At 34.3% G+C, this 25488-nt stretch overlaps 3 protein-coding genes across 3 annotated transcripts; all 3 read left to right on the top strand.

Annotated features, from left to right (window-relative positions):
• Positions 1-562: 562 nt before the first annotated feature.
• Positions 563-4593, top strand: Tsp_01929 (vacuolar protein sorting-associated protein 53-like protein; the record flags this gene model as incomplete). The annotated part of the gene is made up of 8 exons (XM_003377697.1): positions 563-755; positions 1183-1381; positions 1735-1948; positions 2030-2354; positions 2487-2783; positions 2851-3682; positions 3758-4228; positions 4294-4593. Coding segments are annotated over 8 exons (2831 nt in total), but the record flags the coding sequence as incomplete, so codon positions are not given.
• A 3740-nt stretch (positions 4594-8333) lies between these two features.
• On the top strand, positions 8334-15636 carry Tsp_01930 (intermediate filament protein ifa-1). The gene is made up of 10 exons (XM_003377696.1): positions 8334-8992; positions 13673-13859; positions 13981-14076; positions 14145-14306; positions 14417-14542; positions 14601-14889; positions 14965-15098; positions 15161-15268; positions 15385-15504; positions 15583-15636. Exons 1-10 carry the CDS (start codon positions 8334-8336, stop codon positions 15634-15636), a joined length of 1935 nt encoding a protein of 644 aa, XP_003377744.1.
• A 2568-nt stretch (positions 15637-18204) lies between these two features.
• Tsp_01931 (putative MIZ/SP-RING zinc finger) lies at positions 18205-20824 on the top strand. Its single transcript, XM_003377695.1, has 8 exons — positions 18205-18295; positions 18555-18646; positions 18722-18859; positions 18912-19020; positions 19125-19189; positions 19432-19592; positions 19662-19819; positions 20622-20824. The coding sequence occupies exons 1-8, from the start codon at positions 18205-18207 to the stop codon at positions 20822-20824; spliced, it is 1017 nt and encodes a 338-aa protein (XP_003377743.1).
• The last annotated feature ends 4664 nt before the right edge of the window (positions 20825-25488 follow it).

Raw genomic sequence — 25488 nt, 5'->3', positions numbered from 1 at the left:
CCCACTATGTGATCTTTTACGGCGAAAGTCAGTCCTGTACTTTCGACGAATCGGCCGTTGAAGCATTCAAAAGTTATTTTGCAAGGTAATATATTGTAACATCCGGTGTTAGGTTCACTTCTGTCGGTCATTCATGTCTCTGGTCATTATCGTTTATTTGCAAACCGATGCAAGCACTAGCAGCACACATATACACAAGCTATTTTACAAAACAGCCATATGTCTAAGCGCCACAGTCACGCTATATATATATAGGAAAATGTTTGTGTCGCTAGACAGACACCGTTCTCGTTGTCATATCGGCCAATGTAATTATCATTCTTGAATTGGCGCCTGCCTTATTTTTTTTCCTTTTGATCTTGACTTGCTTTTTATTGTTAACGCAATCGTACAGTATATAATATACATTTCCCTTAATTAAGTAAAATTAGGGATTTTACAGTTTTCGTTTGTTGTTGTTTATAAATATGTTTAGAATTTTTTTTAAAATGATTGTAACAACGTCAGTTTTAAATTGAATAAAATACGGTTTAATTTTGTGTTTTCTTGTTTAGTTTTTCAGAAATCAAATGGTCAGTTGATTGTGGAATCGTAACAGACAGCGGCTGTTGTTCTTGTTGCAGTAGTCCTTTGAAGCAGTTGACACTGTCGGATGAAGATTTCAACTCAATGAAAGATGAATTAGTTAAGCGAATTGTCATCGGTGACAGTGTTTACCGTCAAACTTCACCAGAGGAATACTACCGTTTTCGACAGTTTGTTCACTAAATTTTTTTTCCTTTTGCATGTGGGAATTTTATTAATTAATTTTTTTTTTGCAATTTAGATTTCTGAATAGAAATGATCCATTTGACGTCGTGGTCGACGGTTGCAACGTAGCCTATCTTGGAGGTCCGACCAGCAACGACGTTCACATAAGACGTGTAAAATTGAGAAGAGAAAAATTTGTTTTTTGAAATTTAACTTTTTATTTTCTTCAACAGATTACTCGTTTGGTTCGTTTGTTGAGATTTGAGTTGAAATTCAGAAATATTTTGGTTATTGGACGGGATCATTTTATGCGTTTTGCTTCCGATTCGTTGCGTGCAATGGCCAAATTGTTTTCCGTTTCCAATGAGTACGTTGTTGTTTTGATATGAACTTCATATGAAAATTTTCATATGCAAATTTATTATTATTCAGAACAAACGACGACGCGTTTGTGATTGTCGCTGCGGTGAGCAGCGGCAAGCATTGTTACATGGTGAGCAATGACCAGCTGAATACGCATTGTCATAAATTGAACCCACCGCAACGGGATTACTTTCTCCTTTGGCGACGGATGCGGCAGATTCTCAGTGAACAAGCAGAACCGAATGCCCCACGTCATAGAACGTTGCAGGTGAGTGAATTGTTTGTTTGTTATATGTTAAAATTATATATATATATATATATATATATATATCCGAAGATTCCGAAACCTTTGTGCAGCAATGTCGATTGGGCCTACGAGGATGGTCGATATCACTTTTTGTACGTACCTACCGAAACCGATGGAGTTGATGATCGCCACCTGAGAAATGTGATGTGTATTCAAAGGCTTACTAGTGATTATTAAAAATTGTCGTTTATGTTTTTTTTGTTCCAAGTTGTTTTGCACTGGTTGAATCCGTTGGCGGAAAGATATTGTTTTGTTGTTTTTTTGCTGTTTACAACGAACGTTTCAATTGTCTTTTTAAATAAATGAACAGCGAGCGAACTGAAATTGAGAAACGAATGATGAGTGGTGATTCAGAAGAGCAAAAGCCGAAATGGCTTCGCGTGATGGACTTGCAGACGCCGGTACGTTTTTCCGAAACTGTACAGTCGGCGTTGGATTCCGTAGCCGATCCGGAAGATCCATTCAACAAGCCCGACTTTTGTGCCATTTCCTACATCAATCATTTATTTCCATCAGAACCGAGTTTAGGTAGGTAATTCAGTATTTTGTTTTTTTAGTTGTATTAAGATTAAAAGAAAAAAGAAGATTTTTTATTCTTTCTTTGTTCAGCACACGTCGGTCAAGTGATGGCGGATGTGCAGCGTCAGATTGATCAAGTTGACCAGGAAATATCGGATATATTGGAAAAGCAAAGCGTCGCCCAGTTGGACAGCGAAGCGCTTTTGGAGCAGACCAAGCAGGCGATGCGAGAATTGTTCGGTCGAATAATGGACATCAAGCGCCAAACCGACATGTCCGAGACGACGGTCAAGGAGATCACCCGCGATATCAGGCAGTTGGATTTGGCGAAGAAAAATTTGACCGCTTCGATAACGACGTTGAATCACCTGCACATGTTGGTCAGTGGTTTGGAATCGTTGGAAAGTTTTGTCAAGTGAATAATCGAGATGAATTTAAATATAAAAATATATATATTTGATTATCGTTTGAATTTTTAAAGGACGAAAAATTTTCGCGACATCTCCAACCTGTTGCCCGGTATACAGAACGTGCTCGAACATTTCAGCCAATACATGACCGTACCGCAGATCAAAGCTCTGTCCGACCAGGTGAACAGTATTCGAATCGAACTGGCCGACTTGACCACGACTGAATTCAAACGTTATTTTTCCGGTGGTTTCAAAAAGGCCAGCGGTCAGCAGCAGTCGGTACCTATCGAAGATGTCTGTCTGGTGTTGTCCGTGTTGGACCGGACGGTACGCGAAGGTCTGATCAGCTGGTTGATCGACCAACAACTCGCCGAATACAAGATTCTTTTCGACGACACCCAAGACGACGCTTGGCTGGATAAAATTGATCTCAGGTAATGAATGGTATATTGTTTATTTTCTATTCACATCTTGCAAGATTGCAAAATTGTTTTCATTCAGATTTTCTTGGTTTCGTGATTGTTTGATTGAATTCGAACGGAAACATGCCGCTCTGTTGCCAGCCGAATGGGATGTAGCTTGTAAATTTGCTGCCGAATTTTTCCACCTCACCGCTTCGATGCTCGACCAAGTGATGGAAAAGAGATGCGTCGAGTTGGACGCCAAATTGGTACTGTTCGCCGTCCAGAGGGCCGCGAATTTCGAAGCGCTGATGGCGCGTCGTTTTCCCGGCCGGGCCCAAACTTTGTTCCAATCAGTTCTGGTGGGTCGTTTCCAGAAGCGCATGTCCATCTACACGGCATCGTTGGACAAAACCCTGACCGATTTGATCGACCAGCTTGTGGCCAAATTCCAACAACTCGGTCCCCCGTCGGCCGAGTACGGTACTTCGGCCGTACCCATACCGACCAGCAGTGATCTGTTCGTCTTTTACAAAAAGTCCATTCAACAGTTGCTTCAGCTCGGCATGAATGCGAACATTCTGGTCGATTTGTCACGTTTGTTCAAAAAATATCTCCACGAATACGCGCAAAGGTGTGGTATTTTCGATCTTCTCATACTAATTCTTCTATATTCTGTTCGGATGATATTGTTGTTGTTGTTGTGCAGATGTTTAACTGGGCTGTTGCCGAAAATTGCCAGCGCTCATACGACCACAACGGCCGGCCTTTTGCAGAGCTTTTTGAAAGAAGGTGACATGCCCAGATTGTCGAACGATGAAATTTATTTGGTCTGTTGTATTTTGATTACGGCGGAATTTTGTGCCGAAACTAGTCATCAGTTGCAAGAAAAGTTGAAAGAAAAAGCTGGCGATTTAGCTTTGCACGAAGCGGTATACAAATACTAATTATTTTACTATTTAATTATTTTTATTCATCATATATCTGTTCTATTCTGTTCTATGCAGTTTGATTTTACCAACGAACGGGAAATGTTTCACGGTGTAGTGAGCAGTTCTGTGCAAGTGTTGGTCCAGGATTTGGAAACTGCCTGCGAACCAGCTTTGCAAACGATGACCAAGATGCAGTGGGCGAACGTGGATACGGTCGGCGACGAGAGCCGTTACGTGGCCAGTATCCGTCAGCATCTTCGCCAATGTGTGGTCCGCATCCGGGACTGCCTCGGTCAGGCCAGGAAATATTTCATGCAGTTCTGTTTTCGGTTCGTCAACGCGTTCGTGCCCAAATTCATCAACGCCATCTTGAGATGTCGGCCTGTGAGCGTTACCGGTGCCGAGCAGCTTCTGCTCGATACCCACGCCTTGAAAACCGAACTGGTCAATTTGCCAGTTTTGGAATCGGCGGCTGGTCGTAAACCGCCCGAAGCGTTCACCAAACTCGTCATCAAAGGCATGACCAAAGCTGAAATGATATTGAAAGTATATACGTGCTTATTTATTTATTTATTTATTTATTTGTTTATTTTTAATTTATGTTTTAACAGTTGGTCATGGCTCCTGTAGACCCGGATCCCGGTACATTTGTTGAACATTATATAAATTTTCTACCCGAATCGGATGTTGTGGAATTTCAAAAAATTCTCGACATGAAGTCTGTTCGTAAAAATGAACAAACCGCAATTATGGATATTTTTCGTGAGAAAAAAGCGGCTTTGGATTCGAAAAATGACCTCAACGCCGACCGAGGAGGAGTGGCCAGTGATGCAGCGTTGTCGTCGGGCGACAACAGCAGTTTGGATTCGAGAATTCGAAAACTTGAGAAACTTGTAAAAAAGAGATTTTAAATAGAAGAAAATTCACTACCCAATTTCCACGTGATTGTTTCTTAAAGTAATAATACATTTGATGAATGGAAATTTTGAATTGATCGACTGTTTTTGTTTTTTTTTAATTTGCATTAAAAATTATTTTCAGTTGGATTAATTGCTTACGATAAATTGCTGTTTTGATGTTTTGATAAAAGTTTTGAAAAATTTGTCACTGGTAAAGAAATCAATCAATCAATATTTTCCAATTATGAATAAAAACAGCGAAATTTTTAATAAAAATTGGCAGAAAAAAATTTGAGAAATGTCAACTTCTACGCATAAAAATTGTTTGCATATACCCACTGCATACTCGAATTTGTGTGTACAATGCACACAGTGATGTTTTAATATGTTTTGAACCGATTTTCATCTTTGTCCATGTTTACTTTTTCATGTTAAACAGAGTATTATTATGCAAACATCAGAGTGATTTGAATTTTACGTTTTCTATTTTTAGAAAAGTATGAATCTATGAAAATCAATCGAACAATAAATGCCTCGCTTTCATCATTATTATTATAAAAAGAAAAGATTGTTTATTCTACATAAAATTGGAACAAAAAAAATTTCATTCAAAAACTACACATGTTTTCTTTTTTTATAAATTTAACGAGCATTAAATTAAAACGATACCATTTCATTACTGTATCTGATAATCAAGAACAAACGAACAATTTTTACGACTGATTTTGTAATAAGGTAGATTTGAAAGAGAACGAACGAATAATGTTTTATTTCATTCAATTCATTGGTAATATATTTTCCAATAAATTGTAGAATTTTCATTGCAAAAAGAAAAATCTAAAATAAAAAAAATGTGCACGTTCACGTCAACAATACTGATTGATTGGAAAATTGCAACGTTTTGTCATTGGCATCAGTTGAATTGGATTGCTAGTTGGAAAATGGTTTGATTTGATCATTTTTGAAATAAAAATTTATAATTTTTACAGTATAAAATGGTGCCAGTTTCGGTTGGTTGGTGCAGAGAATAGTTTGTGAACAATAATTGCACGATCGGTTTGACAAATTGAACAAACAATGCTGGTCGATTTAATCGTACCGGTCGGTTGGAATCTTCAAACTGACAACCGTGTTTCATTCATTACTGTGCTGTTGAGCAAATTTGCAAATGCAAAAGCATGGAGACACAAAAAAAGAAGACGAATAATAAAATAAATAAGAACGAGAATGACGTGTGGGTAAGTTGGACAAACAAATGGATTCGCTTCTTCGGGTAGTGGATGGGAAATTAATCAGTTCACGGTAAATATGAAAGTGAAATTCGAACGGCTACAGTATGCCTGTGTAGTTGTGAAACCAGCACCAGGGGAAGAAGTATAGTTTGTTTGTTTGTCTGCTGTTGTCGTGTGAATCATTCGATTAACAATCGAGAGTATTAAATTGGTTTTTTTTTTGCTTTGAATGAAGAAGAAGCTTTTCACCATGTTTTGCATGAAATTTGAAAAACTGGCGAAACGATGTCGGTCAAGACCGTTATTCTTTTTTCATCTTTTGTTCAAATTGTAATTGAAACGCAAATAGAAGAATGTAATAAAAATTTTCAATTGAGAAGTTTGAATTTGTCGTTTTTGAAAAAAAAAGACAATTGAATTGAATTGAACAGCAACATGTTATGGAGCTTTTGAATGTAGCATGTTTGGGTCGAAAGAGAATTCCACGCATCCATCCATCTATCCATCCATACTTGCATACATATCGATCATCGTTAATTATTCACCAAACGCATATCACACCCGTCATCGGTGTCGAAAGAAAAAGTGTCAGATAATGTAATATATTTTGAATCAGTTTGGTCAGAAATTGTCAAAATTGAATGTTGAATTGTATGAATAATTTTTGACGTTGAAATTCTTTTGTTTTTTTTTCTAAAATCACCTTCCACTGTGCAATAAATTTGCAGAAAAAATATTTGGAACTTTTACAAATTTGACAACATTACAACCGGTGTTATCTTGTAATTATTTGGGTGGTGTTGTCGGTGTTGCATTTGATATTGATTGAAGAACGAATGCATGGAAGAAATTTATCCAAGCGAAGATGCTTTCTTTTCTATATTAAAAAATTAAAATTGTAAAAATGTGAATAGAAATTCAAATGAAAAGGGATTTGGCAAAATTTAAAACCATACGAAAACGATCGATCGATCCAAATCATTCAAAGTGTTGAAATAATTTTTGATCAAATTATGATGAAATTTTTTTTTTGAATTGTGTGCATATATTGCAAGTTTCAACAATTAATTATTCAAATTTTCCACTGAACAAATTAAGACAATATCGTTTGTGGATGGGATTCAGTCGGATTAAAGTTCACAAATTCATTACAGTAAAAGATATTTGAAGTGCAATGTTGACCCAATTAAAAATAGAACACCGAAATGCAGATTTGCGTCGAGTGCGATGGTCGTTTTCAGCTTTGTGAATTCGAATTGTGCAAATTGAAATTTTTACAAAACCTCTTTTCGACCAATTAGTGATGATCAATGATTGGAAGGAGAATCAATTTATCAACAGGGGGAAAATTTCAATTTTTTTTTCATTGTATTTGCTATTATCAAAAAAAAGAAACTTTTTATCCATTCAATATAATGCAAATTTTATTTGAGTTGAATTGAATAAACAAAAGTAGTTTCTATTAATTGTCAATCTATTATTTATCATTAATTTGGTTGGTGGGTGAGTGGGAATTTCTACGCCAATGCGACCATCATCTCTGCACAGTATTGTCGTTTGCATTTACTCGCTGTATGCTAATATTAACTGTTGAAAAATGTATTTTCATCTTATTTGCATTTGTCAGACAGACCAGCAATAATTTTTCCTTTCCACACACAGCTACGAACGAACAATCCAAATTTGATATTGATCAACGTGGAAATTTATATTAACATTTTGCACAAACGAAAACCATTGTGAAAGTGTATCAAGAAGTTGCAATTTGATGACATTTTTGCATATTTGATCATTGCAATAGGGAGAGAGAGAGAATAAGAGAAATGATTCTTTTTTTCAATTTATTCAAACATATTTATTCGTTCCTCCTCCTCCCAAAAAAAAATTATCATTTTCAAATTTATCAAGTTGATTCAAATGATAAAGGTATTCAATGATGACGGTGATGATTCATTAGTATGTAAATTTGAACAAAAGCGAAAAAGAAAAGCCCAGCCGTGGAAAGTTTTATTTTGCCTTAGGCTCAACAAACGAGCCAAAGGTGGCGCTCGAGTAGCTCCTCCCACCACGACCTACTTTGTCACCTTATAAGGTGTTGATTTGGTAGAAGATTTGCATTTAGTGTCGTCGGGAATTTCCTTACTCACGTCCACCAAGCTCAACGCTGGTGTTTAATGCTTAAATTGAAAATCTCGTTCGTTGTATTTCCTTTTACTTGTGTCTCTTTGTCACTTGTTGTTGCTTTGTATTTTTTTTCGATTTGATTTGCTCTTCTGCTATTTTAAATTGAATTATTAATTTTTATAATATGGAGAAAAGATTGATATTTTGGAACAAGATGAGAATTGTTATTCGAATTAATTGATATTAATCGATAAATTTATAATACAGAAATATAGAATAACGTTGAAAAGAGAAAGAGAAAACCAGCCAGCCTAGCAGTGTGAACAGCGACAATCAAGTCCCCCTGTCCGTGAGGCCAGTTGACCAATCAGAACGCTCGATTCGAGTTGTGACGTCATGCCAGAGCTGAAGACGACAACCAAAATTGAAAAGCAGAATATTACTACTACTAGTAGTAGTAGTAGTAATACTAATTTGCAAAGCGGCGGCGGCGGCGTACGGACGACCACGACCACCGGCAACAAAGTTGAAGAGCATACAGATAGCAATTTTTCCACACTGTCCGGCAAAATGGACAGCGGAGAGTACCGGTCGACTATTAGCGCCAGACCCGGCTTCGCGCGCAATTCTCCGGGCACGCCGACCATCGGCGGCACACCGACCGGCGTCGGCGCCGGCGGTCGGGTTTTGAAAATTGTCACCGAAATGGGCAGCAGCAGTGTTTCGGGCTTCAGTCCCGGCTTCCACCAGGCCGGCGCCGCGTCGGCGATTCTCGAATCCAGAGAACGGGAAAAGAAGGAAATGCAAGATTTGAACGATCGTCTGGCCAGCTATATTGAAAAGGTGCGATTTTTGGAAGCCCAGAATCGAAAATTGGCGAACGATTTGGAAGGCTTGCGCGGCCGTTGGGGCAAAGACACCTCGTCGGTCAAGCAGATGTACGAAGGGGAACTGGCCGAAGCTAGGAAACTGATCGACGATACTGCCAAGAACAAAGCCACACTGGAAAGTCAAATCAATCGTCTACAAACCGACTTGGCTGAATTCCGTCGCAAGTGAGTCTTATTTTTCTTTTTTAATAATTATCATAATTTTTTTAATTTAAACAATCACTTTTCATTTGTATGCACTTTTTTTTAATGTCTTTTTTGTGTCTACACAAACGCGATCGATTTCTATCACCATAGCAAGCAAAAACTTTTCCTCAATGTCTTCTCTGTTTCTATCTATCAGAATAGTATAAATATTCACTCTTCGCACACGACAACTTTCTCTTCTCGCATTATGACTCATCACAAAAAGGAGGACGATTGGAACAGAAAATTACTACTACTGCACGCTGGCATTTCAAAAATGCATTCTTCACTCGAGAACGTTCTCATTCAAATTTTCCTCGGGGCAATTTTTATTCGTCTGATTTTACTGTAACTGATGATGACTTGTCTCTGTTGTTTGTGCGTTGTGCACGACGATGCTGCTTGCTCTTCAACAATTTGACATTTTTCATTCTTATTCAACTTTGCTGCAACTTTTATTCTGAAGGCTGGCTGCCTTTTGCACTTGTGTGTCGTCATTTGAAATATTTCACTTGTTCTTCTTATTTCAGCATTATTATTATTTCTCATATTGAAATCTTTCTTTCACTCTGGAGTGGAAATTGATTTTTATAATTATCAAAAGAAGAAGAAAAAAAAACGTATTATTCATCGACATATTTTGACATCTCTATATAGATAGATAGATATACAGATACGTTGTTGGGAGAAGTTTGTTGACCGTTCGTTCTCTCTCATTTTTGACGACCAGAAAATCAGTGAAGGTCGGCTGTCTTACTGACGATGACATTCTCTACCAAGTGACCACCACTATTTGCACACACTTTAACGTCTTACTTCTATAATGTATGTAAAAAGACAAATCACTTTTGCTTAACTTTCAGCCTTGAACCATTTCTTGACAACCGACCGGTCTGTCGGTTGGTTTTATCCCCCCCCCTCTCCTCCTCTATTCCACCACTGTTGTTGTCTTCGTCATCATTGTATCGTGCGTGGACTTTGGATTGTATCACTTTTCCATGGCATTTTAATAATTTACAATCACTACACACTTTTTCACTGTCTGTCTGTCTGTCTGTCTGCGAACTTGTTGGCAAACTTCTTGACAAAACTAGATAGAACATTTAATGCCATTGTAATAAAGCAATAAACCGGGCATAGGGGGAGGGGTGGAGAGGGAATATTTTTAAGCAAAATTGTGCTTTTTCCCATGAACTTAATTTTGCAACTTAAGCACAAAACGTGGTGAAGCGAAGAATAAATAATAATATTCTATTTTTTTTTTGACAATCTAATCTTTCAAGCTGACCGAAAAATGAAAATGTCAAAAATTAAGACTTGTGGGAAAGACAAGTTTTGCACTATACAATATGATAATTTTCAACCGGTCGGCAATTTGATCACAACTTGCATATCAGCAAACGCCAACGCTGTTTCACTTGTGCGCGCTTAGTCATCGTTATATATATAGTTTTTTTTCTTTTCTTTTCTTTTTTCTTGACATGTTTCAATTTAACAAAAATGAAATGTCATCATGCAAATATTTTATCTTTTTTAAAAAATTAATTTGCATTTTAAATTTTGCACCAATTGTTGTTTTTTTTTAAATTATTGTCAGCAATATTTAAACTTTTTGAACATAAAATAATTTTTAATCATTTTATTTTAAATTTTTTCAAAATACTAGCGCATTTTTTGATTTGTTGTTTACTTCAATTTTTGCTTTGACGATGAATAACGTTCATCACGTTCTTCACATGTTGAAAAATCTATTGATAGAAGAAGAATTAATTGCAAATTTTTGATCAAGCTTTTGCTTATTCTTTGTGACAAACGTTCGTAGAACAACTGTTTCTATTTTTCCCCTTTCTGTCATATATATTTATTCATTTAATCGTCGCTCGGTCGGTTTAAAATTCGCTGATTTGCAACTCTAATAATAATAATAATTCATCAGTGTGTGTGCAAATTTTCAAAAATAGCAACAGCAAAAGTTTTTGAAAAAAAAAAATCTTTTTTTCCAAAGAAAAGAAAACGCCCATTTTTTCTTTTCACACTTTCACAGATGATCAGTTTTTTTTCATGTTATGCAAATTTTTTTTGTTCAATCAAGCTAATTTATTTATTTTTCTTTTTAAATAAATTCTTTTGTGCGAAGCAGTAGCATTTGCAAATTTGAGCGAAAATTCTCCTCTTGTCTTTTTTCACATTCATCCGTTCGTTGTATGTGTGATTTTTCATCATTTCCTGTCCACTTTAATAATCTTTGTTACTATTTTTTTTGTTTTTGAACAGCTTAACTAGCCAACAATTTTCTCCGGCTAGCTAGCTGACAGTTGTTGCTCTGCTTTTTTTCAATTGAAAATTTTTTCTTTCAAAATTTCAATTAAAAAAAGTATCTTTTTGTAGATTGTAACATTTTGCAATTTTTTTTGAAAAAAATATTTGCTTTTTGCAATCTCGTTTTTATTCACCCGTCAATTGATATGCATGCAATAATGCTGTGGAATATTTCAACGAAAAATCATTGATGGCAAATAAAAATAGCATTATAAAAGCTTCAGTTACCACTTTGAACGTGGGCGTGTTTCTCTTTTGCTTATCGATTTTCATATTATGCAGCATTGCATGGACATTTGCAAAACGGTCGTCGTTTTTGTTGTTAGCAATTGAAAAATTTTTAAATTGCAGCAGCTGCAGCAGTTAGATAGATAGATAGATAGATTTTTCCATTCGTCATCATCATCATCACTATTTATTCATACTCTTCGCTTCACCATAGTAACGAATTTTTATTACTACCCAGGCAAAAATTAATTTTACTCAATTCGCTCGCTCGCTCGCTCGTTTGCTTGCTTTTGCAAAATAATATTATCAAATTAGTAGCAGCAGCGGAAAAAGCAGAGTTTTATATATTACGAACAGTGTTCTGCTGAAGCATATGTTCAAGTTTAGATGACAAAGTTTTCGATGAAGGATGATGCTGATGTGAATTATTTTTGAAAAACAACATTTCAACCGTTTAAATAAATAAATAAATATAGATACATTTTTCATTTGATCGTAAATCAAACAAACAAAAATAGCCCCATTTTATGTGAATTGCATTTTATTATTATTCTTCTTATTACGATAGAATAGCGTGTAATTTTTATCATCGCTTAAAATGTTGTTGCAAATGGTCTCTTTCCGCATGATAAATGCGCATTTTGGAACAACGAACCAACCAGATATCTAAATTTAGAAGTACTTTTTCTAATTGTTTTCAGCTTCAGGCAATGTTCGATGATTTATTCCATGCAACTTGGTTAAATGTTGACCATCTCTCTGTCTCTTGCTCTTTGATATCGTCGAGCAGGAATTTCTAGTTATTATTAATTATTTATTGTTCATCAAAATTTTGAGCTCCAATTTTTATTATAAAATACTTGCACCCATTTCATCAATTCTGAATGGATCTTTTCATTTTCCAACCATCTCTACTGTAGTTTGTCATGTTTGACTAGTTGGCAATATTTAATATTTGTGTGCATGTATGTGTAATGTAGTTTAATGTGAAATGTGAAAATTTCATCTTTGCCTGGTATTTGGTTTTGGTTGTGGTTTCGGTTGTGATGGTGATAGATAACACAATTCTTTGGCACGACCTTCTTCTTCTTCTACTTTTCTGTTCAACATTTGCAATAGCGATTTTATTGATTACTGAATACAGTTGTTGACTTGATGGTGTAAACTTGTTTCGATTTGGCTTGTTATCAAAAGTCTGATTTTTGTGGGTTGTGAAATTTATGATAAATAATAAACGCGCATCGCTATTCTCAATAAGGCAAAATTGTAAAAATTGATCTGACTTTAGTTATTTGATTGCGTATATAAATTGCATTACTGACCTGAAATAATATTCTCTATTTACCATCTTCTTCAAATTCCACCCAGTATATATATATATATGCATGCATCATTTTCATCAAATATTTTTCATTGGGCTTGTTTTTCACTATGCACAAGTGAATGAATAGTAGTTTGGTCAGGGTGAGATAGATGGTGCTTCTTGTTGCAAGGGTCGCATGTTTGTTTATGAGCTTTTATATGTACATTTCGACTCAAACGATAAATCAACCTTGTCAGCCAACAGCAAATTGGTCACGATGTGCAAATATTAATATTTTCTTCTATATCGTCATTCGACAAATCAATATTTTATTAAAAATTAATCTGTGAAATATATAAAGTAAAAATTTTTTACTTTAAAATATTTTAATTACTATATGTTGTTTGTTGTTGTACAGTTGATTTTTCACTTTTACCAACGTGGTGGAAAACTTTTGGACCGAACGAACGCCAATGCAACAAGCAAATTGTTTGTTTTATTGATTTCTTTTTTCTGATTGCTGTTTAATGTATTGGCCGAAACAAAAAATTTCATTATTCTAATGTTTCGCACAAGTTTAATCAAACAGCAAGCAGGTAATTCTCTCTACGCAAAGTAAATTACAAGCCGAACCAGTTGAGGCATGGGGAGGGGGGGGGCTACTTGCTTGTTGAGTGTTTTTTTTTATTAAAATTGAAACTTTCATTAAAACGCGCATTTTTCAATTTGATTTCATATAATAATAATAATAATAATAAAATTAATTATAGTTTACATTGAAATATTTTGTTTGTTTATTTTGCTATCAGATATGAAGATGCTTTACGTCAACGTGCTGGAGATCAGGAAAAAATTGACGGTCTGTTGACACAGTTGAGCGAGCACGAAGCTGAAGCGAATTTGCTTCGTCGTCGAATTGAAGGTTTGGAAGATGAAGTGAATCGAATGAAAAAGGAAAATATGCGCTTGCAGAGTGAATTGAACAAAGCTCGAACGGTAAGCAGACGATTATTGCGATTATGAAATTATGCAAATTGTATTTTCTAATTTAAAAAAAACATCTCATTTAATTGAATAAATAATTCATCCACATTTGTGGTGCAATTGATCATTTCAGGATTTGGATCAAGAGACGCTCAATCGTATTGATTATCAAAATCAGGTGCAAACTTTGTTGGAAGAAATTGACTTCATTCGTCGTGTGCATGATCAAGTAAATTTGATTTTTTTTCTTACTTTAATTCTCATTATTAAATTAAAAATTGTTCCTTCGTTGTAAAGGAAATCAAAGAATTACAAGCTTTGGCCGCTCGTGATACAACTGCCGAAAATCGTGAATTTTTCAAAAACGAACTTGCACTAGCCATTCGTGATATTCGCAACGAATACGATTCAGTTTCTCTACAAAACAAAAGTGATATGGAATCTTGGTATAAGTTGAAGGTGAGGAAAGGGTGTTTCTCAATCTTATTTTTTTAAAAAAAAGCATTTTATTATATTACGTTTTGCAATATTAAGAAAGTGCAAAATATTTTCTTTTTTTTTTAATTTAGGTTCAAGAGATTCAGACAGCATCAGCTAGACATACAATGGAGACTGGATACCAGAAAGAGGAAGTGAAACGTCTTCGTTCACAGATGGGCGATTTGCGTGGCAAATTGGGTGATTTGGAAAGTCGAGTAAGTGAAAATTTCAATTACAATACAATTTTTTCGGTTTAATTTTCTCTCTTTCTAGAATTCATTGCTGGAGAAACAAGTTCAAGAATTAACATACCAACTGGAGGATGATCAACGTCAGTATGAATCGGCATTGAATGATCGCGACGGACAAATAAGAAAAATGCGCGAAGAATGCCAGGCTCTTATGGTCGAATTGCAGATGTTGCTTGACACCAAGCAGACTTTGGATGCGGAAATTGCCATCTACAGGAAGATGCTTGAAGGTGAAGAAAATCGAACAGGTCTGCGTCAACTCGTCGAGCAAGTTGTCAAAACTCGAAGCTTACAACAACAAGAAGATACTGGTAAAAAGCACGACGACATAGATGTTTTTTCTTTTAATGTTTGTTTGAAATTTAAAAAAAATTGTTTTTTTACAGAAAGTATGCGTGTAGTGAAAGGAGAAATGGCGACAAGAACCAGCTATCAGCGATCAGCGAAAGGTAATGTTAGCATCAGTGAATGCAACCCGGATGGGAAGTTCATCGTTTTGGAAAATACACACCGTGCAAAGGCAAGGGTTTCTTATTGATGAGCAATTTTTGAAATTTTGATTTGTTTTTTTTCTAATCCCAGGATGAACCGTTGGATGAATGGAAATTGAAAAGGAAAATTGACGGAAAACGTGAAGTTGTTTTCACTTTTCCGCCAAAATTTGTCCTGAAAGCTGGAAAGAATGTGAAAGTATGTGAAAAAAAAATTTTTTTTTTTCATTTTTCTTCTGTCTCATCAACAAACTCTTTTTATTTATTGTACTTTCGATTTTATTTTTAATTAATCGAATTTTTTTGTTTTTTAAGGTTTGGGCACGTAATCAAGGTGGAGTAAATGATCCACCAAATCAGCTAATTTTCGAAGGTGAAGACAACTGGGGCGTTGGGCAAAATGTGCAGACCATCTTGTACAATAAAGATGGAGAGGTGAATAAAATTCTACACGATTTACGATGATACATACATATTCATTCCTGTTTGATTAATGTAAAAAATTTTTACCAGGAGAAAGCGACACACATTCAACGATCAAGTCAACAAACTACCAGCACTGCTTAGAGAAGAGGATGGATGGGAAAGATGGAGTGCTTTTTTTTTCTTTAGCTTTTTATTATAAATTTTCGCTATCATATTTATTGATTTAGAGGCTTGATGAATAAGATTTAATACAATATTTGATCTTCTATTTATTATTCAGACCTTTCTTCTTCTTCTATTCATCTCTATTTGCATATAATATATGATATATATGATGGTTTTTGTTTTTGGTTAGCAGCTACTGTCAGTTTTTTTTTTCTTTTGCTTTTTCATATTCTGAATCAACCTGCCCAATTTGAACAACTTTTGCTTGCTCTCAATGATGTGATAAGAAGCGTTCTTGTTCAGATTTTTTTTTATTTTCAAAGTTCGCTTCGATCGATCAATCAAACAAAAAAAAGTATAAATGTAGAAGATGCAAGTGCAAGGGAATTGAAGGGTTAATAAATTCTAATTTTTTCTTTTGCTTTCATTCTATATATATACAGCACACACGCACACGCACAAAAATTTTGATTAATTTGCATATTACTGTTGTGATAGAATAATTAAGACGGCCAGCATTTGTTTCTGCATGCCGGTGATGATTTGTTTTCACATTTGCATTAGCTTGGAAAGAAAAAGAGCATAATTATTTCATTAGATTTTCAAATTCTTCCATGTATGTGTGCTTGTGTGTGTGTTTGTGTGTGGTTATTTTTCATTTAGTTACTGTTATTATTGTATGAGTTGAAAATTTTCTCAATAAATTAATTGTTTGCCGAGAAAACAGAATATATATTATGAACGTGAATTTATTGTCTGTCAGATTGAAAAGATGCGAAATTATTATTGAAAATTCCAAAATGACCATCTATTGTAAAAAAAACATCACCACTGATGTAACTGTCTGTGATTATTATTATTATTGTAATATCGATGCTATTCATCAAAGAAACAAACTGAAAAACAATATTAAATGAATGTGCATGATTGTATGTACAAATAATAGAACGATTGTATCAAAATCAATACATCGTAATAACGTTTTGAAAAATTGTAGAAATAAAAGTTGTAAATTTAAAATTTATTATTCTTTTATAATCTGTTATTAAAATCTGACTAACGGTAGAGGAAAGTTTATGACTAAGATGAACAAGGAACTGAACCTCTCACATTTGTCGTATTGAGAAGTTCCCAATGGGAATACTGTGATCGTTTCTTTATCTGCCACTGTTTAACAGCAATATTATTATCGCATAGTAGATGTTTTGTTTGGCCACGTTGCTGATGCTATCTGTATCTCTGTCTGATGATGTAAGGACAAAGGCGAAGAATCCAAGCAGTTGCGCAATAGTTTCCTCTGAAAAGGCAGGACAAGAAGGATAATGAGCAGAAAAGCACGAAAAATTCAATGAAACCAAAGCTATTTGTTGTTCAAAGCGAGTCCAAATAATAGCGAAGCGTTACATCAAGAGTTGAGCCGGAGAGGTGTGGAATAGATGCGTGGAATTAACATAGAAATTGAATAGAAGTTACAATATCAGATAATAATAAAGAAGCATTCATTGCACGCATTGACAATTTTGTAATCCAAAAATGAAATTTTAGCCGCACTGCATAATTGCACAGCGCGACAAGATGCTAAATTTCATAATCAAAATGGAAAAATCAGTGCAGTCAATGAATGATTTAATAAATCAGCAACAGCTTTTTCATCACTTCAGCACTTCCTTGTTCCGCAGCAGTGCTGAACCACTTGTTTATTTGTAATAATAATAATAATGGAAAATTTTTTAAGTTTATTTAATTTAATTTTTTTAATTTGAAATTAAAAATTTTCAATTTATTCCAATTATCGTGCAATTAATTGAACTACCAACCAAATGAAACCTATTTTTCAATGAAGTACTACAGTCATACGGCCGGCCGATTGTTAAAATGGAGAACAGTTGTTATTCGAAAGTTGATTTGTTCCTCGGGCTAATATTTAAATTATTTTTCTCATTTCCAATTTTTCATTGTTGTTACGTTCAAGTAGAGTTGAATTGTACAAATTGTAATAAAATTGTATTGTGCATGATTTTCACATTCCAATTAACATCACAGTTGGAATGCAGTGTAATTATATGTTTCTAATGGAATTTTTACTTTTTTTCATGACTTTTCTTTGATTTTTTATTCAAATTTTTTTCATAACATATTTTGCACTTCACATGAGTTTTGAAGGACTCCTTATTTATTCTATATTATACAGTATGCGGAAATATTTGTTGTCGTTTGAAATTTAAAAAAAATTTTCATTTCATTGATTTTAAGTAAAATAATATTATTACTTTCTTTGTTAGCAATTTTGGCACTGTATTTTCTTTGGCCATGTTTGACGCTTTTATTAATGTTATATACATGATAGCGAATATTTTATTCAATCATTTGTTCGAATTATTTCCATTAATTAGGATATTTATCCACTTTTTTATTTTTAATTTACTGCTTTGAAATGCATACTGATGATGCAATTTAGATGATGAAAATTGTTTTCCGGAAATTTAAAACTTATGTTTTACTTATTTATTTAATATTTAGCATTTCACATGAAACTGGTAAATTATGGAAATTACGGATTTTTTGAACTCTGTTACATTGTATGATTTCGATAATCTTCCAATCACTCGAAACATCCTATCCATGCAACCTCTCAGTATGTATTAATTGGTTAATTTTAAAAATTTCATTTATTTATTTGAAGAAAAAAAAATATATATACATTTATGTATTATGCATTTTCAGATCAGAAAAATCACAATGGTTTTGAATGTCGACCAGGCCAGTTTATTCATTTTTTCAAGTTGGGACATTCGTGTTCTAAGTAGAAAAAATTAGATGATAGAATAGTTTGATGGGAAATTTTTTGTAATATCATTTGCATAGGGAATTTTTGGAAAAGAAAGATATTGAAGTGCAGTTGATTCTTGTGGACGAGAATAACAAACATGCTCTGCTTCGACCTTCAGTTTCGATCTTTTGCAATGATCAAGAATTGACTTTGCCGGTATGTGTGTGATATTTGTTTTTAAAGTAGCCCATTTTACACAACGGTTTAAAAGCTTTTCCTTTTGTTTTTAAGAGTTCTGAATGGTGCCCCGAAATGTGCACATTTGTGCAACGTTTCAACGATCCAATCAACATCACTAGCCATTTGTTAGGCGACCGAAGTGAACAGATTTTGATATTTTACTCACCGAATGGTGTTTTTCAAAACTCGGTCAGTTCAACTTTTTTCTTTTATTTTTCAATTTCAAAATTATTATTTATAGGGAAAATTGTTTTTCACTGTTCGACTTGTACACGGCAAAGCTCTCCTGGCCCAGAAGTCCGCTCTGTTCACGCGACCACCGTTTTCAAAAGACAGCTTTTTAACTTTGTGTAATGAAATTGATTATGCAAATTTTTCACAGATCGAGAATACGAATCTCAGCAGCAGCACATTAAACATTGCGTTTTTTTGGAATAAAAAAATAATATTTCAGGGAATAAATATATGAACAGTGGCGATGTGCTTGTTGTTTCGGAACGCTTTTCGTTGCAGTGCCCTGTAAGTAAAGCAGGTGAATTCAAGCTGATCTGTTGTATTATTGTAACCTTTATAAACTGTATTTTTATGAAGGTTCCAATTCATTTCAAGTTATGCTCTTTCATTTTCATGTTTTTTATTTAATTTTAGCTTTTTTCGTAAAAATGTATTTTGAAATCTTAAAGTTTTTTTTCAAAATCAGAATGATGCATTTTGAAGATGTTCGCATTTAAAAAGATACCACTTTTAATAATTTGTTTCAGTTATCGAAAAAGCGCTTAACTTACGCTTGTCGCTCATCTCTTTGCTGCCACATCGACTGCTTTGATGGACTGCAATTTTTGCTCCACTCTTACAACTGTACTGTTCTAAAATGTCCAATCTGTGGTCAAATCATACCGCTGGAGAGTGTTGTATTGGACGAGTTAATATTTGATAACTTTCAGTTTTGTTTTAATTTTTAATTTCATTTGATTTTTTTCTTTTCATTCAGATATATGAATACAGTTTTGCAGAGTGTTGGAGAAGAAATTTCCTTAATTGAAATATTTTCCGACGGAACCTGGAAACCAATTTCACCAACAGCTCAGTCGAATTGCATCGATTTGACTTCAGAACAGTCGGCTAGCCTTGCTGATGACACGCTTCAGAGTATGTTTTATTCTTCTATTTGAGAAGAAAACCGAAACCACCACCACATTCACATTAAATTATATCCTGCAATCGGTTATTTTTATTATCTACCCCTTCTGCTGTATTTTTTTTATAATCCAAGCTAATCTTGTTCATTTTTTCGACTAACACTTGCTGATCAGTTACTAAAAGTATGCTAATTTATTGGCTCATTTTGAACGTTCCATAAAAAGTTAACGTGGTTTCTTTTATTAGATACCGAAACAAAAAGTTATCAGCTATTGCAAAAGATATGATGAAGTGCAGGTGATGTGCAGGTCAACTACTACAGCTACTACTACTACCACTACTACTATACTGTATCATTTATAATTGAGCAATGTTTTTTTTTAACAAGGACAGTTTTAATTCATGTTCTTTTCTTCAGTGCTGTGAAATTCAAATCTTTTCATGTATTTCTTCTTGTTTATGACAGTAGTAAATTTTAGAAAACATATCAATAAAACTTGCATCTCCAAAAGAAACGGTAAATAAATATGTTTCATTCGCATTTTCTCCAATGGATGCGTTTTTGCTATGTGAGACTGTAGGAAGATTTGAAACCTTTTCTTGAAATATACTGTACATAGGTAAGAGATGCATTCAACAAAGAGACGAGTAATTATTGAAATAATATTTCAATCCATTTTTTTGGTTTGATTATCAATCAATATGCAATCTGGAAGCGATTAGGCAACGCAACCGCATAGTGTACAGTGATGGTCAGTGATCAGATCTGTGAAGCAGAATTTCGCACATCTATCTCAGTCAACAAAAACAGCTTCTGCCAAGCAATCTGCTTGTCTCTTCCACCGCCGTAGAAGTGAGCAGCGATTTGACAGTTCTTCTTCAGTCGTCTCAGTTGAAGCAGCAGATGAACCAACTGCAAACGTTGTCAACGATCGCGGCCAAGTGGAAGGTAACAATTGCCCCAATAGGCCTGAATATTCTTTCATTCAAACAAGACGAATGGCTACTTTTTGAGGAAAATGAAAAAAATAAAACGTATTTTCTTCATAGACTCCTGAAAAAGTTGAAATAAGGCTGTGAGAAGTGGAAAAGCAGAGTGAGATGGCCAGAAATAGAAATCTACGTAATCATCAGAAACAGATACGGCTTATCCTTCTGAGTAGGGGGAAAGTGGGCAGGCGTTGTGGTTCCAGGATTGTCGAGTTCGTTCTGCTAGTGGTTCGAATAGGCGTCCACTGCTTGACAGCTCATGCAAATCGCACGGATTTCTTTATCACTTGTCTCTTATTGTTCAATAGTATTGAAAAATTTTTTTTTCTGACTGTCGCGAGAGTTCATGGTTCCACCAGCAGCTATTAACGGGTCGAATGCTTTCGATGTTGTATGGATTTGATCTGTTTTTCAAAGTTGAAAATGTCATTCACATTCACTTCTTGTCTTCGTTGGAAGAATATTTTCCCTTTTCGGCGAACCCCAAAGTCCAGTCTACATCAGAGCTGTTACTTTCAAAGCTTCTCCCAACACGGTCGGAATATCAGTCTCTGATCCGCATTTGTAATAACTTCGATGACAAAGAAAAGCATCTTCAATGTTCAGATAATTTTTCGGTGATCCGGAATGGACATCTTTACCGGACGAGCTTTACACCAACAAAGATAGAATGTGAATAATCATAAAAAATTGCTGCTATCGAAACAGATTTCAAATCTGAACACTCTTTTTTCTTTTACCGCGATCTCGCCTACCGAATTTGAAGAAGAAACATTTTCAATCATATCATCAGCTTGCATGCTTTCTGCTTGAAACTTCTGAAATCCCAACGGTAAGTACACCGGTCAAATCTATCTGATTTAGTGGTCCTGGCTCAAGTGGATCATTTTTACTGCTGTGCCTCCCCCCCCACAGTATTGGGATGACCAAAGATATACATCTGCTGTCATATTATCGTCTTGAAATGGGACGTGCAGTGGGGACACCAGAAATTTCGCATTCATCGTCGCCGAGTTTGTGTCACAACCCGTATATCACCGGTTACCTTAGCTACAACTGTTGTAGCAATATTTTTCCATTACTCTCCCAGGGTCGACGAGTATCTGTGCTGAATTGAGGAATGAATGCGCGAGGTTCTTTTATTCAATTTCTACTTCCACAATTCTGTAAACAGTGCTTAATCGCCTCCCACGTTGTGTCACATTTCATCGACCCTGCAAACAGGCCCATTTCATCCCAACATCTTCAGAAGATCAATCTGTGTCCCCCTAGCGAATGTTTTTAAAGACGGCAATGTATCGAGCAAGCTGTTTGTATACTTGGTGCCGACCCGATGTCTCGTTTGTTCCTACCATGGCATAACATTCGGCGTCGAAAGATGAAGCGTCGGCTTTAATGAAATAAAGCAGTAGCAGGCGCAGTTGGGGAGTACATTTTTTACAGCAGTTGTTCAACGGTCAACTCAAAAAAGGCATTATTCGTCACAACAAAATAAGGCTACTTCGGACAAGAACATACATTTTTTTACAGTACGAATTTAACGGAAAGTTAAGTTTTGATAAATTCAAATGTTAGAATATTTAATTGTATGTTGTTTGTTTATTTATTTACGTCTGTGTTGAATTATATTTGAAAAATAAGATCAAATCAGAGTGGTAGTTTCTTCATCATTATTGCACTGAACTTGACAGTCAACCCAGCACTAATTAGCGGAGAGCGAAAATTAGCAGAAGCACGCGAGCAGTAGATCGTAAAAACCCAAAGAAATGACACAACTGGCCTCTGACCAGATCTGACCAATAAGAGCATAGCCAATCAAGCAAAGCACCTCTAAATTGCTCACTTTTGATAAAATAATTATTGCAATTCAATCATTCGCAGTGAAAATTTCAATTGTATTTTTATTACGAAAATACATTTACAATTACTTCACGAATATTAACAATTCAGAAGTTCAGTGTCAAGTTGCTGTTTTATTTCTACCTGAGATCTATTAAAGATTACTGTAAGCTGGACATGTTTGCCATCTTATTTACATTAAAATATTTTGTTGCAAATTGTTATTTTCATTTCATACAGCCGTTCATCTGTTTTTTTGAAACACCACGCTGATGTTATGCTTAAAATATGTCTTATAAGCAGCATAGTTTGTTTTTACGTTGAATCACAACTGTTTATAATTGATTGAATTTATCGATAGTTGATCAATGTAAGTTCAGATTTTCAATAAATTGCACCACTATAAATGAACTGTGAAGTGGCAAATTTACCAGTCGAAATTTTAAAACATTTATTACCTGTGGTGTCACGTCAATTTCAGAAATTTTAATTATGTCATCTATACCGTAATGTATAAGTATGTTTGTAAATATATGGACGATTGTTGTGTATTTATTCTTTTTGAATTGTTTTCAATAAATTGCCGTAAACGATAAACGTTAACTATAAAATGAACTTTATATTTAAAGTTAAGTCACGTGTTTTAAATTACAACTGCACAAATTTATTATTGATGCCTATTGTGCGTGCGTTATGCATCGTCAGTTGAATAAGTTTTGTTTATTTGTCGCTTTGCAGCATAATTTTCTGTTCCGATAAAATAAAATTGTTTTTTTATGAATTCAATTTATGGTAATTGTATTTTAGTTAAATTTTATAAATTTGTTACACAAGTTTAAGTCATTTCTTACAGTTTTGCTCAAATAATATCAATTTGATCCATATAATGAGATTTAAAGTGAAAGTGTTTTGATTTCCGTTCAATTTGGTCTAATTAATCTTTCCGATAGTGTTTCTCTCGTCGAACTTTAATGTTGAGGCAGAATATGATTTTTTTTCTGAATAGGTTTTTTCATTTTACGTAATTTTGAAAAATTACAATTATAATTAATTCTCTTTTGAAATTCACAGTGATGTGAAGTTTGAAATGAACATTGCCGATTGATCGATTTAATTAGTGCAGGTTAAACTGGCATTTTTCTAATTCTGTAAATAATTTCAATGAATCTTTGATTGTTATAAAGTATGCATAAAGATGCTTTTTATTTAATCACTGTTGTCTACTGTTTCTAATGATTACTATTTGTTGTTTTTGATATAAAGTTAGTTGTATTAGAATTTTTTTTAGATTACAATAATTGTTTGCATTATTTTGTCACACATTTCAGTTGCATGTTTATTTTTGTAAGCTTTTGTTTTCCCTACATTGAGCTAATCTGTTGAACGTTTATTTGAAGGTAAATTTTTCGCTATTACTTGGATAACATTACAATTTTCAGTTTATTAATTGGTGAAAATTTTTTTGTTTAGATGGACTTGGAAAATAAGCAGCAAATACAGAAAGAATATCGCAGTAAAATTTATCCAAGATATATTTTGGAGCAATCATTGGTTCCGCTCAGACCATTTGGTAAAATGTTTTCTTTTTTGTTGAATATTTGTACGAAAAGCTGCTTTTTGTTGATCATTTCAGCTTAATTGTTTTTAGAATTTTATGCGCAAAGTATGAATAGCATGAGTGTTTTATTTGATGTTGAATAAAAAATGTTGAGCGAATGATTTGAAAATAAGAAAATTTATAAAATTTTAATGTAACGTTGCGTTTTTAGAAAATTTAATATACAGTTGTTACCCGACTAGCGAATCCTACTTCACTCGAATGAACTTCAAATTGACTCCTCGGATTTTGCAAATAATGTAGACTGTTTTAATTATTTGATGTTTATTTTTGAACTGTTTCAAAGCGGATCTCTTCAGGGCTGGGAAAGCGCACAATTTTGAAATTCATCTTCACTTCATCGGCCCCATGGTCGGCATTGAAGACTTTCCCAAAGACCTCAGAATTCTCTGCAACGGGCGAGAAGTGCCTGCATTTGTATGTCCAATTGTTGGTATTTATGTGAATTGGTTTTGTAATCGTCGAATTAATTCAGCATCCAAAGATCTGTTCCAAAACCGGCGCTATAATTGGAAGAGAAGCGCATCCGATCAATCTACTGCCTTATGTCATCCGTGAACATGGTGATGTTATTGCACAAGAAGTGCTCATATTTTATCCGGCGTATGATTCTACTCAAATAGTAAGCTTATATATACGTATATATATATATATATATATTCATGTATAGAAAAGAAAAAAACTATTATTTTTTTCATCGTTTAGCGCTGTTCTGCTGCAATCGACTTTGTACGCATGCTTTCCCTGAAAGAAATGAAAAGAATACTTCTCGAAAGAAATTATTTTGCCAAAGAACGATTCTTATCTTTGCGTAAGCATTTTATTTACACGAGTTTACAGTAAACTGTGATAATATTATCATTTCAAAAAAAAGAAACAACAACCCCGAAGAAAAGAATGTGTTTTGTTGTGTTTTATTTTTTTTTTATTATTGCTCTTGTGAAAAGATAATTCAAGTAACAATTATTGAACAGTGATTTGATTTTTTTTGGAAAATTTGAATTTCAACATATTTTTTTTCAGTGAATGGATTTAAAATAAAATGTGATTAAAGTTCCACATTTGATTGTTTTTTCAGTTGTTTGTATTTTGTATTTGTAGTGCGTCGAAGCATGGGTGTAGAAGATGATGGATTGATGCTGACATCCGAACGTTTGTCTTTGATTTGTCCGGCAAGTGTTTTTTATTTATATTGAAAAAAAATTTTTTTTCATACAATATTTACATAATT

The sequence above is a fragment of the Trichinella spiralis genome (genome assembly GCF_000181795.1).
Source record: "Trichinella spiralis strain ISS 195 chromosome Unknown Scfld4, whole genome shotgun sequence".
NCBI classification, from domain to species: Eukaryota; Metazoa; Nematoda; class Enoplea; order Trichinellida; family Trichinellidae; genus Trichinella; species Trichinella spiralis.
Note: the sequence above shows the minus strand (reverse complement) of the source record. Positions and strands in the feature narration are given on the sequence as shown.